Below are 15,533 nucleotides of genomic sequence, written 5' to 3' on the forward strand. Positions count from 1 at the left end.
TTTATTAAGATTTTATCACTTTATTGGATCAATCATTTCTTCAATCAATTTGATTTAACTAATTTATTTTGATTCCCCACCATTTATAATATGATGTGATAAATCATATGTGGAAATGTTGTCGACAATTTTTTTAATTCCAATTACTTTCTCATAAAAACATAACTTATTGAGATATTTCAATTTTCAATATTTTAGGTACCTGAACCATTACTGAGATTATACATTTTTTTATGACTAGAAACTTTATATAGTTTTCAAAAGTATATGCATCCTAAATATAACCATCTTTGATAACTTATCCATTTTCTTTTGGAGATTTTTATCTTAAAATCGAATGTATTCATGCTTTAGGCATATCATAGATTTATCATATATAATGTTAACGAACTGTCCTCCTTTGACATCAATTTGTGTTGGAGAATTTAAAGTTGGCATGTGAGATATTGATAATCTCTTTATCAGTGAGTGTATTTAAATGAATTAATTTTCAAACATTTGGTTTGAATTTTATTTTGCGAGGTAATGTATAATATAATGATCATTTTGTGCCTTATTTTCAGTTTCTTAATCCCTTCACCTAATATTGAGAAAATAATTCAATCAAATTAACAGTCAGCAAATTGCACTATAAAATATTACCCGTCGACATCAATTTGTGTTGGAGCATTTAAAGTTAGCATGTGAGACATTATTAATCTCTTTAATTGATAGGTGTATTCAAAAGAATAATTTTTTAAACTTCTAGTTCGGATTCTCTTTTGCGATGATCTAAATAATATAATGACCCCTTTGTGTATTTCTAGCTTCTTAGCTCTTTCCTCTGATGCTGAAAAATAAGTTTAATCAAATTGATAATCAACAAATCGTACTATAAATTATCACCCTTTAGGGCTTAAAATATTTTAGAAGGGTTCAAATTCTTAGCACTTGTAATATTTGTTTCAGTGTACTGGGTTGGAGCAATTATAGATATATTAATGCACTTTTAAAAATTATTAGATGAAAAATATTAGTCTCTAACCATAAGCCAATTATAACAAGGATAGTTTGATATGACTGATATATAATAGCATTCCCTAAACAGAAATGAAAAATATTTTGTTCTCAATAGTAATGTTCAAGAATTTAATTTGGAGATATTTAAAAAATAATAGTATTAAATCATTTATTGCCATCTTGACTAACATTTACTTAACATTTGAGATTTGGGCATACTAACATTAACAAGACACACTATCTTAATTATATAATCTGAAATTATGCTCAATTTTTAATTTCGCAAACGTTAGGTTATGAATAGCATGCAATCATCTAATAAATGTATCAAATCTACTAGATATAAATAATATCTAGATGGTCAACATGGAGGTGAAGATGCCCCTTTTATCACCCTAATTAATTTTTAGGACTAGAGAAAATTTACTCTATATTTTAGCTAATGTTGATTAATGATCAATTCTCAACAAAAAAGAACAAACAATATATAGGAATATATAGATTGATGAATCTTCTGTTTCTTTATTGAATATCCATTGAATTATCAATCTCGTATCATTATTGATTTGATGACGTCAACTGGTCATGTCAAACAATAATACATTTAATAATTGAACTTTTGGTTCAATATGAAGTTGTTGTTTTTTTAATTGTACCATGCATATTAGAAATTTAGCATGTTTCTTTTTAATTTAGTAGAAAATAAATTAATGTCAATAGCAAAATTTTAATTTCGTACATAACGTAGTGTTAACTTTTCTATAGTATCAAAAAATATTCTTTTAAAATATTGATATATACTTGATTATGAGTACTCATAAATGATAGAACAATATTCTTCAAAAATATTGATATATTTAAATTAATCATAGTATTCTTAAAAAATATTAATATGTATACATTTATGCTTCTTCAATAACGTAATACAGTATTATTTAAGAATACTAATATGTATTGTGTTTGCTTCTTCTAAAGCAATGTATCAATATTTTTCTGGAATATTAAAATTGTAATGTCATGCACTTCAGGAGTAGATAATATTCTTCCTAGAACATTTATAAAAGGTGGATCGTGATTTTTCTAGAACATCAACAATATATTCATTTAGTGCGAATACAATTTTTAGTTATGCTTCTCAGGAACACTAGTTACACTATAACAAAAACAGCCTTTTGTAACGTTCAAAAACATTGATAAAGATCTTTTGCAATGTTCGGCCACATGTCGCAAATCTAGATGTTGCCGTAGAGTAGAAGGATACGACAATATTTTTTAAACATTACAAAAAATCATTTCGCAACATTTTTTGAACATTGTAAATAACCCTTTTACAACGTTCAAAAAAATTGTAAAAAATCGTTACGCAACATTTTTTGAACGTTGCAAAAAATCATTTCGCAACGTTTTTTTAGCATTGCAATTTTTAAGAATTGTAAAAAAACCCTTTTGCAAAGTTTTTTCAACGTTGCAAAAAACCATTTCGCAACATATTTTGAATGTTGCAATTTTTGATTTCGCAACATTTTTCGAACATATAATAATCCTTGAAGAAATCTACAAGTAACATAATCCTTGAAATTCCCTGAGATTCGAACTTCCATAAATTTATTCACAAAACAAAAGTTCATATAAAAATCAGGCTAAAAAGACGATGCATATGCAGGTTTGAACCTCATTTCATGAATCAAATCCTAGAATTATGATCAAACCACAAAATCAAGAGACAATTATTAGAACAAAATAAAATGTAGATTCATTAATCATCAATTTCATTACAGTAGCAAACTAGGAGTTTTTGCAGATATTCACCCACCAACTGAAACAAAGTTTACACAACCATTATCAATACTAAATCCTCCAAAAAGACATATCTAGATCAAACCCATTTAAGCACGTTCACCCCTAATCTTCCTCGCAAGTTGGATATCCTTAGGCATAATAGTATCCATCTTAGCATGAATAGCACAAAGATTGGTATCCTCAAAAAGCCTAACCATGTAAGCCTCTGCAACCTCTTGTACTAAGGCCATGGCAGAGCTGTGGAATGGAAGATTAGTTTTAAAGTCCTAGGCAATTTAACAGACCAGCCTCTGAAAGATAGCTTGTAGATCAAGAGCTCAGTAGATTTCTAGAACTTTCGGATCTCATAGAGTACCACTGTACCGGGGGAAAGCGATGGGGCTTTTTAACATCGCCAATCATTGGGGTGGACATCGTAGCGAGCTGCTTACAAGGAGCTTTGTCTCCTTGTTGATTTGCAAGCAGACTATTTCATATGAGCCATTAGAAGACAGAAATGGAGGTATAAATACAAAAAGAGTATTTATTGATTACTCTCCATGTGAACGTGGAATTTTGGGGATAATAGGAGGGATGAAGGGTTTATATTGGGGAATGAAGGGGTGGGAGGTAGAAATTTTGGCGTGCTTTGAATTGGGAATTTGGAGGATTAGTGAGAGACGTTGATTTAACGAGAATTTAATGGAGGAGATTGGAATAAGGAGTGACTTGGATTGCTATCCGAGTGAAGGTTTATGGAAACGTTGCAAAAGAGAGAGTTTTTGGCAACGTAACGTTGCGAAAGAGAAAGATTTTTGCAACACTTTGCAAACGTTGCGAAAGAGAAAGCTTTTTGCAATGTTTTACAAATGTTGAGAAAGAGAAAGCCTTTTGCAACGTTTAAGAAAGCTTTTTGCAATATTTTACAAATGTTGAGAGAGAGAAAGCCTTTTGCAATGTTTGATAAACATTATGAAAGCTTTTTGCAACGTTTATCGAACGATGTTGACAAAGGTTGCAAAAAGCTAAAGATAAAACTTTTTTGCAATATTTTATAAATGTTGCGAAAAATAAAACTTTTTGTAACACTAAATAAATGTTGCAAAAAGGCAATATTAGCAACATCTACTTAAAAAATGTTGTCAAATCTCGATTATTAGCACCAATGGCAACATTTACTTATTAGAATCTTGCAATAGACCCTTTTAGTAGCATTTAATTAATGAATATTGCACTTTGCATGTTACAAAAAGGCATTTTTGTTGCAGTATTAAATTAAAATATTTAATATAAAACTTTGCAAATATAATGTATAATAGAGATGGAAAGACTTTTAAAGAAAAGACTTACTTGAATTTGAAAGCTTTAGAATAGTTGACAAATCTCATATTTTTTAAAGATATAATTTGAAAATTTTTGTAGTATTTTAAAAATTCGCTACTGTTCACATAGATATTTCTCACAAATTAACAATTAGATATTGATTATAATGTTAATATTTGAAGATAAATAAGTTGTGAACGTTATGTTTAAATTTCATGATGATTCGACAACAAAAGGATGAGATATCAACGAGTAGCTGCTTAGATCCTATGAATTTTTGCAATGATGATCTTGAATTTTCCCTCTATTTTTGCTGAGCTTCTTCATACTGATAACGTGCTATAAAATTGAAGGAACAACATAAAGATATAAGAAGCAAAATACAGAGTCAGAATCAAGTATGTATTTTTATTGAGAATCAAGATCCGTATTATAGGTTTCAAAATCTAAGGTACAATTGAAATGCGTAAACTCTCTGAATTGGATAACTCTTCGCTTTGCATGATGATAATACTACATAATCATCTATAATTATATTATAGTTTTACAACAAATTTAATAATATCATCACTACTTTTTTTAGCGTAGAACTTCAAATTGAATGAGTTGCTATTTGATATATTAAAATTTTATGAAACAATATATAAAAAACTGAACACACCGACTGCATATTGGACACGTATTGAAGTGTTAGTGCTCAACATGACTCAACAATTTTCAACTAACAAGCCACCATAGTAAGGTCTTCATGATCCCCAAATATTCAAACACATATAAACATAAATCCTTTCTGATGGACAAAATAATTCTTAGAAACACTTTCCTTAACTCCCTATTCTTCATTCTAATAAAGATTCGAAAGGATCTATGAACAAGCCACCAAAAAAAAAAAAAAAAACCCTTTTATTTTCAACAAATTTATAATCAATTCACTGTTCGATCGGTGTGAAGATTCAAAAGAAACTAATAAATCGTAGAAAGATTTCATGAGCAAGAACAAGAAAAGAAAGAGGAGAAAGTGCAATTTAAATTGGACAAATACAAGAAACAGAATAATTACTAAAAATTAACCAATGACAACATGCATGACATATCAAATCACATAAACAGATCCTTTAATTGACCATTCTCATCCCAACAAATGCTCAAAAGAAATAATTCCAAGAACACCATTTAAAGTAATGATTCGCAAATGATAACATTGTCAAATTAAGCCTTGTTCTCAATAAATTTAAGGTTGGTTCATTGCTATATCCATGGGAAGATCCAACTTTTAAAGGCTGTGCTTGAAATACTTTCTCCTATATATGTAATTCTCAGTGTTTGAGTATGTGATGTATTGCTTTCAACTCTATTGTTGCATTTGAAACTAGCACAACGAAAATTGTATGATTTGTATCATGAAGGAAAAACCTTCATGAAATGAAAAAGAAAGGGAAAAATGAAAAATCTTGCAACATTCTTTAATATAAATTTCGGTTCAAGATTCTTCCTTGAAAGAAGGAGAATTTTCAAGTCTTTATGGTTGAATCACTTTACTATTTCATATCCAGAATTTTGCATTTTTTAGCACTTGTATGATCCAAATCTCAATCACATTGGAATGAGATTATTATCTACAATTTAAATGCCAAATGTTGTGGTTCTGGACAGTTTTCTATTTTGATGTAAATTTCCATACAAAAAATTTTCTCTTGCCAATTGCTAGACAAATGTAGCAGTAAGTCATTAAAAGTTGATAGGGACTGAGTAAAGTTTTGAGCTTGAAATCAATTCAAATAATATATGGGCGACATACTACCTATATTTTTCAACAAATAATATATTTGAAAAGGAAAGAAAAAGAGAAAATAGAAGGGGAGCTCAATATGGAAAGAAAAAGGGTTGCAGGGCAAGAAAACGAAACAATTAAAAAGAAAGAAACAAAGGCTACAATATGAAATTAAGGTTGCCAATAAGGAAACAAGAATATGGTCCATCCCGTAAAAATAGACTTGCCTTTTTTTTTTTTTTTTCCAAATTATATCACTTCCTTGTTATGAGTATAATTGATTTTTTTTTTTTAATTTTCTAATATTTGCTTATTTAATGTGATTGGTTATCAACAAATGTAAACTACTTCTATTTAAACTATTATTTAATTGTATTAATAGTAAGAAAAAAAATTATTATTTAACTGTAAACTACTCCTATTTAAACTATTATTTAATCGTAAGAAAAAAAATTATATTTTCAATTGTATTAATCGCATTTCCTAAACTGTGTGAATTTGGAAACAAGCCTATTGTTATGCCTCCTTAGTAGTATACACTACGGCACACGTTGAGTTGATGCGGAGCCATGGATAGGCAAACTAACTAAAATGTTACTATCCGAAGGCGGTGCGGACTAACCGAGGCATTACGGTTGAGTGCCTCTCTGGCGCCTCAACCCAAGATGCGAATCTTTTGTTCAAATATCTATCTATGAGATCTTTAGGAATGATAGATATGAAATCTCTCCAACATGTGTCAACTCCAAGTCAAAAAAATTAAATGCCCACCCACCTAGGAAATGATTGATCGATGCCTACGAGTAAACACCTCACAATGTCAAATGAGTCCACGTGTCCTGCATCTAATGGAGTACTTTCAATCTCCTCCCTATAAATACTAGAGAGCCCGACCTTTACAAGGGATTGTTGCTTCATAATTAAGTATATATATTCTTCTCCCTCTCATATAAAAAGCTCGGCAGTTGTCGCCACTAGAATATAAGTCTATCGTTGACTAATTTAATTGTCGAAATGTATAGGGCCACTTCCACCTTCCTTGGGGTTGACCATATACTTCAGCCCATTTGTGGCGTGTGCAGGGAGGAATACACCTAGAGTAGCACTTGATTGACCACGTGGAAGGTCCATTTTATGAGGTCAAATCCTATCTTTATGGGACGGAAGGAATCATGAAAGGGGGCTAGCATGGAGTGTACACGAGAGAAAGACTTAGGAGATGAAGGAATTAAATAAGGTTATTAAATGGTTTTAACACTAACTTAAGATGGACTTTCCAAGTAGCATAATTTGATGGTGATTAATCCTTGGTGTTAGAAAATAAGTATTCTTTCATGGCTCGTGGAAGCTTTGGTTTTTGGAAGAGTCAAGAGTTCACTTAATTGGTCCCCAAAATATAAAACTTTTCAATTTCAGTAGTGTATCAATACATAAATCCTAGTTCTAAAGATTACATTTCATAAATAACAAACTCACTAAAATATTTCAAAAATCAGGTGGTAAATAAATTTATTAAATATTAAATTATTATATAATATACATTAATTATTTACACCCATGCCATCTCATACCACTACACCACCTTCCCTCTACCTTTTCGTTGGAGATGGCTATTGGCACAATAACCACTCAGGCTCCGGCTCCGGCTCCGGTGACGGTGATAGAAAAATCTCCAAAAATTGAAAAAAAAATTCTCTCTATACTTCACTGTAGAAAAATATCCAAAAATTTATTTGTGACCAGAATTATTGTTCTTGACTATGCCCGTATTTTATGTGACTATTTGTGATCAAACATGTTTTCGCTATGACTGTATGAGACCATATAATTTGTAGTTGTATGTAACTAATTCACTGGCCTATGTTATCTGTAATTAACTGTGACCAAATTTGTCTTTGATGTGATGAACTGTGACTAAATTTGTATTCATTGTGACTATATGTGAATAGGTCAATCTTAACTATGACCAACTCACAATCGATCACAATCAACAAAATATTGGTCACAAACACTCACAACAAACACATACTTGGTTACATTGGGTTAGCATAGAACTCTGGCTAAACAACGTAACTGATAAAAAAACTACCCATCCTTCATCATTGCAGTTAGACCAAAAAATTCACTTGGTTCATCCTAAAAAAGTTCAAATCCATCTTTCCTTCACCCTTCAATATAACAAAAATGCCAAGATGTACAACAATCTTCTTAACCCACCATTCATCAGTGCAACTAGTGCACTCAACCTAAAATCTGACATCGTTCGAATTCCACTTTCATCTAGTAGTAGATTTTTTGGTTTCAAATTACGATGGTAAACACAGATCTGAGGTACCAATGATCGAGAAATCGACGATGCCCGTCAAAACTCTACGATGTTTGAGCGTGCCTCGCCCTGTCCTGAGCTTTCAGCACCTTCAACCCCACATTCTAGTCCGTCAAAAAAGCCAACTCCAAAGTCAGCACTCTTTTGACACTGCCACCACTCTCTGTCAACACAAATTATTGGCGTATCATCTCGCACTGCTCAATTGCCGAATTCATAGTCAACGGCCTCACAGCCCTACCGAGGTAGGTACTCACCAAAGTCATAGAGGATGACTGTTGAGATAAAGAATGAGCAGGTGAGAAGAGAAGAGACGAGAGAGAGAGAGAGAGAGAGTGTGTGAGTAATGAGAAATTTTTTTAGGGGCTTTGAAAGGAAGATGCGTGGGTAGATGTGTGGGGTGGGGTTTGGGTAAGATGAATACGTAGATTAGATTTAAATAAATTATTATTAATTAAAACCAATAAAATTTAATTGCTACTCTATTTGTGAATAAAATTTAATCCCCCTATTTTTTGAAAATTAATCTTTGAAGGTAGGTTTCTAGGTAATGTTTCCTTTCAGTAGTGCTACTAAAAGTCTGAGGGATACTCGGCTGGTTAGATCGGCTCGTGCAAGAATGTTCAGAGCCGACCTACTGGACAATGAATGTTTAAAATGGGCTGAAGTTTGTGTTTGTTTACTTGGATAATGCATGCCATTGGGTTGATCCAGTATTACTTGATTCTATGAGCCTTAAGTGGATAGGCTAGAATAACATAAAGGAAAAGGGAAAATTTTCATATACAAGAGATTAAGTATAGGGCATTTCAATAATAAGAAAACAAGTATCATATTTCACTAATAAGATATTGGCCTAGAAATGAATACAAATAATAATTTATTTAAAAATGTAAAACAATCCTGCACAATTAGCATGAGTTACCGTAACCAGTGGGATTCTCCAAAAAAGAAGAAGAAATCATCTCTCCAATTGATTCCAGAAGCCACAAAATCTGAAAATACGTCCAATTTACTGCCGACTCTCGCAAAAGTGATGGTAAAAGCAAATTCTGGTCACAAATTGCAGTCGCTAGGTCACATTACGTCGGATTAAAACACGAGTCCCTCGAATAGTCCCTGATACGTTACTTCAACCTGTAATTTCAGAAAGTTTACATTCATTAGGTGTGTAATTACGATTTATTGATTGTAATTTGTCGTTTATTCATACTCCCAAGCATAGATCGATGAAAATGTGGTTTGTGTGGGAATTGTGATTGTGAATATCATACAGTGATGTTCGAAAGTGTTGTGACCGTTATGAAAAACATATGACTGTCTATTCATAGGATGTGATCTCATGCAGTTAGTGCGCATAGGTGTTTTGTCTCGAAATGTGTGACGTGTGACATACTGCATCTGTGACATGTAATATTAATGCTATTATTTAAATCCAATCATATACGATCCACACTTAGTTACCATGACTGAATAGTGCATGTTATTGTCATTTAATACACACATGTGACCTGCATGTATTCAATATGTAACCATGGTATTCAAGATACAACATGTGTTTGTTGTGACATGTGATCATTTAATAGAATTTTGGCCCACATTCAATTAGCTGTGACAAATATACAAATACTTGTGGCCACTCTTCAACGGCATGTGATCAATATGCAATGACCTGTGACCACTCGCAAAAAAAATTTGGAAAATAAGAACATATGACCTGCATGTATTCAATATGTTACAATGATCTCAAGATTTGATATGTGTTTGTTGTGACCTGTGATCATTTAACAGAATCGTGACCCATATGCAATTAGCTGTGACTGTAATTGGATGTTTGACTGATTATGTTTTTGTTCATTGTGCAAAAATGAGGTTAATTCACGTATATTTGTTGAATGGATCACAAATGTCGCTGGTGTTGATTAATCGTAGTTATGGGTATTTGAAGCTTGTCGACACAATTATGAAAGAGTTTAGCTTTGACCCTGCAAAAGTTGCTGTGACAATGAAGTATATCTTGAATAGTGATCTGCCTCCAATAACAATCAAGAGTGACGATAATGTGTTGTCGTTCATGGTTTTGAAGGATATGAATCGTGACCCTGCCAAATATCCAATTCACATCGTGGTTACAACTGTAGATAGTGAAAAACAGCTTATTGCGATATCAATTGATGTTCAATCAAATGAACATGGATTTTCATTAACAGATATGTCATCAAATGTATGTAGAACAATAGTGGATCCATCTAGTGACAAGTTTGAACATGAGGTCACAGTTGTGGCGGTGACAAATGTTATGGAGGTGGAGGAAGGAAGAGTTTTTCGTAGCAAGGAGATTATGAAATTGAGCTTGTCGTTTTATACAATCCAAAATATGTTTGAGTACGTGGTTGTTCGATCCGATAAGAAAGACTATCTCATGAATGTTCACGTAATGAGTGTAATTGGACATGTAGAGCATCGAAGTTAACCAGAACAGATATGTTTAGAATCAGATATACTGCAGAAGGTCACACATGTGCTTCAAACATCGTACTCAATACTTATAGGCAAGTAACAAAGACAGTTGTGTCAACCTGCGTTAAGTACAAGTACACATCGTTGCGCACTATATACACACCGAATGATATATACAACGACATGCTGCATACATATGAAGTATCTTTGAACTATGTCAAGGCTTGGCGATCTCGAGAGGAAACTTTGAAAGTGCTAAGGGTTGAACTGAGTCATTCAATAAGATACTAGCCTTTTTTTCGTGCTACAGCAAATAAATCCTGGATCGGTCACAAGCCTAGAAATTGATGGTCACAATAGATTTAAATATTACTTCATGGCACTAGGAGCATCTATACAGGGATTGAAACATTGTAGGCCAGTTGTTGTGGTTGATGACACATATCTAAATGGACACTATGGTGGTACCTTATTCACGACATTTACACAAGATGCAAATAACAGCATATATGTACTTGCTTTTGGGATTGGGGATAACGAGAATGATAGCTCTTGGACATGGGTTTTTAGACAGCTGAAGAAAGTATATAGGGACAAAGACGGTTTATGCTTTGTGTCGGATCGTCACAACAACATCAAAAAGGCGATTGAAAACCTGTATCCGGGAACTTGTCATGGGATATGTTCGTACCATCTACTACAAAATCCAAAATCACGTTACGGGAGATCGGGAAAAAACATAACACAAGCATTCAACACAACGGTTCGCGCTTACACACTATTGGAATATAAATATTACATGCAACAACTCGGCTTGATTAATGAGAAGATAAGGGGTTACCTGGTACTATACTATACATTATCCTATGATGTTATTCGCTTCCTATGACATATATTTCCATAGTTTTGTTTATAGGACGAGATCAAACCTGAGAGATGGTCATGTTTCCATTTACCTTCAAACCGGTATTCCACAATAACATCGAATATCGTGGAGTCGGTTAATACGGTCACAAAGTCTGCCAAGAACTACCCTATTTTAGATTTGTTGGATTCATTAAGATAAATTCTACAATCTTGATTCTGTAGACACAGGGAGGATGCTCAATGCACTTTTAAAACTTTGTCAAGCAAGTATAAGAAGTAGATGAGGGAAATGAGCACAGATATGAGAAACTCGAGGGTAAAGTTAAATACTGTGACTAATCTATAATCTGTGATTTAGGTCCCATTTGGTAGCCATTTTTTTTCAAAATGTATTTCTCTCTCTCTTCTTTTCAACCACACATTCTTTATTAAAATAATATTACATGTAAATAAAAAACTTTTCCTTATTTTTCAACCACACATTTCACATCAATCTGCTATTCTAAAATACATTTTTACATAAAAATGACTCTCAAACACCCCTTAGCTGAATTGATCTGTGACATGTGCTGTGACTTCTGCTGTGACCTGTACCATTGTGTTTCAGTAATATTTGTGCAACATTATATATAAGTATGTGACATGCACTTTCATCCTTGTCCTACTTTTTCATTATGTGACTTATTGTGTATATCACTTGAATCCATAATTGCAAGTTTTCCCTATTAATCAGGCAATGTTTTTAGTTAAAGGTGAAAGTTCCTCTTTCGTTATTGATATAGAAAACTGGACATGCACATGTAGTATGCTTCAAGTTGATCAACTACCATATCCACATGCTTTGGTTGTATTTGCGAGTATGAAGATGGATCCATATGAATACTGCTCCTACTATTACATAAGTGAAGCATACAAAAATACATACCAAGAAACCATTTTTTCCATCGAAAATCTAGCTGAATGGATAGTGCCAAATGATGTCCATGACATAGTTGTAATTGCACATAATCAAAAGTATAGTTGTGGATGGCTTACTGGGAAAAGATTCAGACCAGCCTATGAGGAAAACATAACTGTTAAATGCGGTAGGTGTGGTGAAGGTGGTCACAATCGTAGAACATGCAACAGCCTAGTTCCGTTAAGTCAAAGCCACAAGAATAAAGAGGGAAAGATGACGAAGACTGACAATACACATTAATAGATTTTTGATAATTCCCTCATTTTTTTATTCATTGATGTTTTGTAATGTAGGATACACATTATTAGATGACACATATTGACCATATCATTACCAATACAATGCTCAAATTTTTTGTTAATAAATCAATGAGATCATGACTCATAAAAGTGTGAAGTGACCCTATAACAGGATCTGTGACATTTGTTGTGATTAATTGCAGTGCACTTTGGATGTACGGTAGGAATGTATGACCACTAGCATGCATGAGACACTCAACTGTTATTGATATAGAAAATTGGACATGCACATGTAGTATGCTTCAAGTTGATCAACTACCATATCCACATGCTTTGGTTGTATTTGCGAGTATGAAGATGGATCCATATGAATACTGCTCCTACTATTACATAAGTGAAGCATACAAAAATACATACCAAGAAACCATTTTTTCCATCGAAAATCTAGCTGAATGGATAGTGCCAAATGATGTCCATGACATAGTTGTAATTGCACATAATCAAAAGTATAGTTGTGGATGGCTTATTGGGAAAAGATTCAGACCAGCCTATGAGGAAAACATAACTGTTAAATGCGGTAGGTGTGGTGAAGGTGGTCACAATCGTAGAACATGCAACAGCCTAGTTCCGTTAAGTCAAAGCCACAAGAATAAAGAGGGAAAGATGACGAAGACTGACAATACACATTAATAGATTTTTGATAATTCCCTCATTTTTTTATTCATTGATGTTTTGTAATGTAGGATACACATTATTAGATGACACATATTGACCATATCATTACCAATACAATGCTCAAATTTTTTGTTAATAAATCAATGAGATCATGACTCATAAAAGTGTGAAGTGACCCTATAACAGGATCTGTGACATTTGTTGTGATTAATTGCAGTGCACTTTGGATGTACGGTAGGAATGTATGACCACTAGCATGCATGAGACACTCAACAAATATGTCACACATGAAAATCTGTAGGAAAAATTGTTATACGATCATCATGCAGTGAACTGCAATTAATATGTAATGCCTGTGACCAATATAAAATTATCTATGACCACTCGTCAATGAACTATGACCAGTATGCAGTGACCTGTGATCACTCTTCAAGACATGTGACCATTTTGCAGTGACCTGTGATCACTCTTCAAGACATGCGACTAGAATGCACTAAACATTGACTAATTGCAAAGACTCCAAAAAATGGAAGTGGTTCAGTTGTAATTAGCTGTGATAAAATATGAAATGACTTGTGATCACTCTTCAATGACCTGTGACTAATTTGCAGTGACTTGTGATCACTTTTCATTACCTGTGAACAAAATACAGTGACATGTGACCAATATACCATGATATGTGACCAAGATACAGTGACTTGTAACAAATATGTACTTGTGACCAATCTACAATAACCAGTGACCGACTGTAAATAATCCTGAAAATTAGAGTGGTTCAATTGTATTGTCAGTCAATCGATAAAACTGTCTACCACCTGTGCTGATAACATGACACAATGACATAATTTTGTGTGTTAAGTGTTGAGACTTAGTACATCATCAATCTTGCGAAATATGATATACAGTGAAACTTTTAAGAAACAATATAATAGTCTTCAAAATGAACTTTTGATATAAATAGACAAAAGTAAGTAGTACGTTGTCATTACAAATGAATTTCCAAATACGAGACAATGTATCCATCTATTACAACTTGTGACTGCACATTGTACTGTTACTCTAAAAAAATGCTTTCCCCTCCAGTTAACCGCACCGTTTTTCTAGCCTTCCCGATTTCTTGATATTGAAACAACAATGAAGCTACATTCAACCGTGCTCTACCCGCATTGAACTTCATGGGCATGGATCCTATATTACAATACAGCATGTACTCCGCATATTTGACCATGTATATGCCACAATCATGTCTAGGAACACAAATATCAACCTATTATGTATGAAATCCAGCATGTTATAATGCGTTTAACTGTAAGTGGAGGTAAAAAACCTACCCATTTTTTTGTTGGGGAAGAGAGAAATCAAGATCCATGTTCAACTCTATGGAATCTTTTTTCCATATTCCAACACATTTCATGAGGCACGAAAGCATGCTGACAAAAGGTTCAATTCCAATACGGACCTTGATATCATTGTATGTCGACGATTTCAATACACGTTGTGTATGCGCCTTTATGTCCAGTACTCGAAGCTTCCAATGTGCTTTATTGGCAGGCAGAAGTGGGATAAACACAAGGTCGACTTCAACCCATGAAGTGCTCAACAAAATCCATGAACTGATAATGACATTTGCATCATCCTTGAACTTGGGATACATGTGCTTGAACTTGGCATGGAACAACGAGTTAGTTGTGGTAGCTACAAACTTGAGATTTTTCCAACTTCTTGCCACTTGATGTATGTAGTAAAAGCACACGTCCATATGCTACAAAGATGCAAGTACGATAAACAACTAAGAAACCATTTAAACACCAAGAACATGATCTATTGAATTGTTACTAGGATGTATGACCCAATTAGTATGTGTGACCAATATAACCAGTAGTTAGTGACCATTCAATAATTGATCTGCGACGTTATAAATACGAGCTATACTGTTACACCTACAGATATGTGTTTTTTGTACAACACATATTGTGACCTACTATACGTGTGATCTGTGACCCATGCGTCATCTGTGACCTACTGCATGAGTGGGCTATTAGACAATACATGTGTAACATATGACCTTTATTGAATAACATGTGGACTCTGTGTGACTAATATACAGTTATCTGTGACTAATGTGATCTGTACTGT

General features: G+C 33.3%; 1 protein-coding gene and 1 pseudogene across 1 annotated transcript; one reads left to right on the plus strand and one right to left on the minus strand.

Annotated features, from left to right (window-relative positions):
- Positions 1 to 2,885: 2,885 nt before the first annotated feature.
- Positions 2,886 to 3,283, minus strand: LOC111379348 (annotated as a pseudogene).
- Positions 3,284 to 12,968: 9,685 nt separating this feature from the next.
- Positions 12,969 to 13,412, plus strand: LOC111379345. The gene has a single exon (XM_023002705.1). The coding sequence runs from the start codon at positions 12,969 to 12,971 to the stop codon at positions 13,410 to 13,412; it is 444 nt and encodes a 147-aa protein (XP_022858473.1).
- Positions 13,413 to 15,533: the final 2,121 nt, after the last annotated feature.

The sequence above is a fragment of the Olea europaea genome, unplaced genomic scaffold (assembly GCF_002742605.1).
Source record: "Olea europaea var. sylvestris unplaced genomic scaffold, O_europaea_v1 scaffold1973, whole genome shotgun sequence".
Classification (NCBI taxonomy): Eukaryota; Viridiplantae; Streptophyta; class Magnoliopsida; order Lamiales; family Oleaceae; genus Olea; species Olea europaea.

Excerpts from the sequence above, each read along its gene's own strand:
- LOC111379345 (XM_023002705.1), top strand. The coding sequence starts at position 12,969 with ATGAGACACTCAACTGTTATTGATATAGAAAATTGGACATGCACATGT.